The following is a 4,791-nucleotide window of genomic DNA, read 5'->3' as shown; positions in this document are numbered from 1 at the left end:
CATCCCTGACGGACACCGCTTTGTGTGCGGAAGCTTTTGGAGAGCTCTCCGTACACTCTCACACGTCCGGAAGTCTGAGAATACAAAGAACGTATTATGTTTACAAACTTCCGGGGCAAGCGTCTCAAGAAGAACAGACCGATCAACCGAGTCGAATGCGCCTCCGAACTCCAGGAGTACTAGAATCGTGGGTCGCTTATACGTATGGCGTTGTTCTAGCACCTGACGCAGTGTGAAGATTTGGTCAACACAACCCCTACCAGGCCGGAATCCCGCTTGCTGCTCTCGAGTCAGTATCTCGCGAGCCACCGTAAGGCGACGAACCACAATTGACGCCAACAGTCTCGTTACAACCATGAATTGCACATATACAAAGCAATAACAGCGGTTTTGAATCACTGCGACCTACAAAACTCGATACTTGTCGCCATATGAACGCCACATGCGCCCCAGACAAAGTGTTAATCCAAAAAAAAGTGATCGGGCTATTTGCAGAAATTAACAATAATTAGTTATTTATATCGCCTCCTGAGACCTGTATAACATCCACCCACACGTTCAAACTCAACAGTTGAGATGGGTTGTACTCCACATCTTCCATTCGGTCCTTGCTGTCTGGACGTAATCATCTGGTTGTGGGATATTCAAGTAGCATGAAATTAGAGGCAGTCAGTGCACTGGTAACACATTTTCAAACTCAGCCGCAAGACCAACGGCCATTCACTATGTAGCCTACTTCGCACGATGGCCTGATTCTGTACCGAGAACTCAAAGTCTACGGTAATCGTCAGTCTAATCCACGAAGAGCGAATAATCCATAGTCTTTTAATTGTATCTGCTCTGAGACAAGTAGTGCACGCATTCAAATGCACGCCTTCTGCATCCTGCCAAAATGGCACGGAACGGCCTCCTGGCAAACCAAACTAGAAACAATGAGTGGGAGCCCCTGTAAATGGATCCAAGACGAGTCACGTGGGTGGCTATCGTGGACAAACTCGAGATCATGGCTGCTGCGGACTCCCACACTGCAGGCAAACTACGATACATAGGAAGCGGAATGGTGAAGTGACTTCACGTGATTGGTGTACAGACAGGTTCCGATTAACTGCATAATGGCTGGTCACACTGTTCTACACAACCCAAGTATACGACTGACAGGCAAGGACAACGTCAGACTCTCCTGCAAGCAAGTCAGCAGACTGCATCAAGCAAATCAACCTCCACCCACAAAGAATCGACAGACAAAGACAGCAAATGACATAACAGAAAATCTAGATGGTTAGTGTACGTTTTGGGTTTCAACAATAGGGAAATACCTCACTACTTCCCAGCGTCAACCTCTGGAACTGATGTGCAGTTAATGGTCAGAGTTCAAATACCATCTCCCTAACACACCAGGATTTAGAGAATGATAATTTCACCGAAAAGTGATTATGACTTCTGTCAGTTTTCTGTGTAACCAGGAGGGAGTAGACATATCAAGGGACTGCAATGTTTAAATACTCAGAGGAAACAGCTGTCTCTGTGCTCAAATCCAGACACGAGCCCATTCTGGTTAACTGGAATCATTCTCAAAGCAAATTTTTTAGCAGGTAGGAGACCGCGAAATGGCTCTGCAGTTATGGCGCTCAGCGTGTGACTGGATGGTTTGGGTTTCCAACTGCCTCTGCTTGGGCCTAGTCAGCCTCACAATTCTTCATACCTCGTGCTTTCTTTGAGTTGCGAAAGTCCCAGATGAGAAACCATTTTGCTTAAAAGCTGACAGCTGCGGTCAGAAGCCGAAACCATAGTCTGAATGTCTCGAAGGAAGCAAAGCCAAAGTAGCGAAGGGCGGTAAGTAGTCGGGTGAACCCAAATACCACTCCTCAGTTGGCAGTTTTCTGTGATAAAATTTCGGATAATCTGCCATTAAACCTCCGTGAAGCGTTTTGTGATGATAGGTCTTTTCACTTTACAGCAGTCACCGAACATATTTTATGGATAGACTTTCGCGTTTCTGTACATTCGGCGTGCTATTAAGTTCTAAGGGTACTCGAGCGAGGTGACACTGGGTGAGAAGAGAAGAAGGTAAAACACTGTTTCCATCCTGCTGGAATGTGCCATACTCCTGGTTTCGAATGGCCAAAACAACAGACCCAACAGACGGATGTACGCATTAGAATCTTGAATACCTACAGGTATTTTTAGTTTGCTCTCAAACCAGAGCTGTACCTGGAGCTCAGCCGCTCCACATCCCCATGTCTGGTTCATCCATGAGGATTTCATTTTCATCATATATGACCGCCTAAAATCCGTTGCAGTTTCAACGTTGAGAATCATCAAACCTTATACACAAAACCGTTTCGTTTCGATTAAAACTGTTTAGCTGTTTCGTTAGAGACAACCTGTATTGAGATCTAATGTTGTCTGAGTCATCATCATCAGCTGTAAGAACCGCGTACTTGTCGTACAGTGGTTGTAGCTGACACAGTTTTGTCCACCAATTTGGGGAGGTGAAGTAGGTAGCTGATAAAGTGATGCCTAAATACAGCAATGTCAATAAAATGTTAAGTGGGGGAATTGGGAAGGGAGCTATGCACTGAAGGCAATAGCTTGAATGCACGAATGCCACAGGGCGTGACTGGGTCATGTCTGACAATGTCTCCAGCCATTGAAGTGGTCCGTCTCGGGGTCCCCATCCAGGAAGACGGCAGTGACCAGCGCAGCTGAGTTTGCTGGTAATGGCTTTCACGTTTTTTCGTATTTTTTCGTACTCCAGTATCAGTGGAGCTTTTCGGGTTTCTGAATGTAAAGAGTGGTCGAACTGACACCAAGAAAGACTTCTCTTAAGTCGTCACCATTTTTCAAACGAAGTGAATGGGAATACTGAGCAGTATTCACAACTAGGCGGAATACGTTCAAATATCATAACAGAGATCACTGCAATTTGATAAACAGGATGACTGGATATATAAACGTGAAGAAAGCACTGGGATGACCAATCGACTCAAAGGAACGCAGACCACAATGCAACAAGCACCAGAAACGGACAATAAAGTCACGAAAACGCCCACTTCCAATCAGCCAATCACGTTCAGAGATAACAGATAATCTCCAAATGCTATATAAACGCACACAGGCCAAGAGGTAGTACCCGCTTAACTGCGCACCGATAATGTCTCTTCGTAGGTTGACGAAACATTTACAAGTCCATTGCAAACCTCGGTGAATACATCAACAATCACTCGATCAATAAGCAAAAACTGTACGTCCCGTTTATCTCATCAGGAGCTGGCTTCAGTTCCTGCATTTGAGGCTACTAGTTTCACAAAATTGCACTCTTAACGTTAGCTTTGTTGAGAGTGTAGGAGAGTACAAAAGAATGGCTCTGCAACCTGGTGGGTGACTGCTTCAAAACAAGAATGGAAGATTATCAGCAAAGATAGCGGTACATACACCGACCAGAAACACTACAAAGCGTTTTAAAAAGGCCTGTTGGACACAACAACTTGAATTCCTTGTCAAAAAACATTTATTAAGATGCCACCAAATTATTCGTGCAATGATCCGTCGAATTCCGTCAAGAGAAAATAAGGAGAACGTAGGAGGGACAGCTAACATTGCTGAACAGCCATCCTGGACCACAAGCCCAAGCATCTGATTGCTATATGCAAGTCTTTGGGTCCGTGGTTCAGAACTTTCATGAGTTCCGACGCGGACCACATAGCATGTTGGTTATCAAAAGCCAATTGACTTCGTTCCTACCGATAAAACCCATAAATTAATATTACAGGAGGCATAAGATTGGTGAGCGGAGAAACTGAAAGGCGTGATTGTTCACAAACAGTAAACATCTAGGAAGATGTGTCAAAATTCATATGGACATCCTAATGCACTGAGGAGTAAAGTGTATTAGACACATCAATTGATGGCAACTGCCTCCTGCCCCCAAACACTACGAGGTGGCTATCTTCCAGGCCCTGAGAAACGAGTTAGTCTATCTTCCACATTTTGTTTCTCCCAAGGGAGTTGAGGAAGTCCCATGAACCACTATCACCCGGTAATATTCTCACTAATTCGAAAGAAAGAAGTTAGCCGTCAGGTGCGTAAGTTATCGTTCTGCTTCAAGCCAAGAGCGGCGAGGACATAACCTCCTGTGGACTGGACGATAATGACAGCCGTTTCATCCAACCAGTTTTAATAAATTTTTCTCCATGACGACGTTCTCACTTGGCTGTGCACCTTCTAACAAAACCGAGTGGCAGTGAGGAGGTCACATGTAACGCGTAGGCTAGCTGTTGCGTAAATGTGCCCATCGATCAAAATGTGGCAGTCGCAGAAGTCCGTGATGGACAATCTCGCATGTCCAGTTAAGACAAATGAATGGATTTTATGCGGCAATATGATACGGTAAACAACACAGAAAGCCTTACAATCTCACCCATGGGTTCTTTGGAAAGAAATCATATCAACTTCCTCTGGGACTAGGGGGATCACAACGCATCACCAAACCCAGAAAGGTACTGCTGAGGCTTACCTTTCGTCCCATCCTGCTCGCCCTTCGCAGCCTTCCGGCTGGACCTTCGTTTACACAGCATTGGGACATAGACCTGGTGAAAGAGGGCAGAAAACGTATCAATTAGGAGCAGAAAGAGCTTTGAGGTTCAAAATGCATGTGAATTAATCATGACCCCCTGGTCAATGCCTTTTATTAAACGGACACGCTTTTTTATCCGTAATCATACTCGACACAACTAGGTCAACCAGCAACATAAAAACAAGTTAACACTCTATCTCCAGAAAATATATATA

General features: G+C 44.9%; 1 protein-coding gene across 1 annotated transcript in view; it reads right to left on the bottom strand.

Moving 5' to 3' along the window:
- T265_08212 (hypothetical protein) overlaps window positions 1-4,791 on the bottom strand; it is a gene marked incomplete at both ends in the record, with an annotated part of 15,592 nt that overhangs the window by 2,935 nt on the left and 7,866 nt on the right. Inside the window, one exon of the mRNA XM_009173947.1 lies at window positions 4,517-4,589. Coding sequence (XP_009172211.1) covers window positions 4,517-4,589 — 73 coding nt within the window. The remainder of the gene's footprint in view (window positions 1-4,516; window positions 4,590-4,791) is intronic.

This window comes from Opisthorchis viverrini (assembly GCF_000715545.1).
Source record: "Opisthorchis viverrini unplaced genomic scaffold opera_v5_208, whole genome shotgun sequence".
NCBI classification, from domain to species: domain Eukaryota; kingdom Metazoa; phylum Platyhelminthes; class Trematoda; order Opisthorchiida; family Opisthorchiidae; genus Opisthorchis; species Opisthorchis viverrini.
The sequence above is the reverse complement of the archived record's forward strand: the minus strand, read 5'-3'. Positions and strand labels throughout refer to the sequence as shown.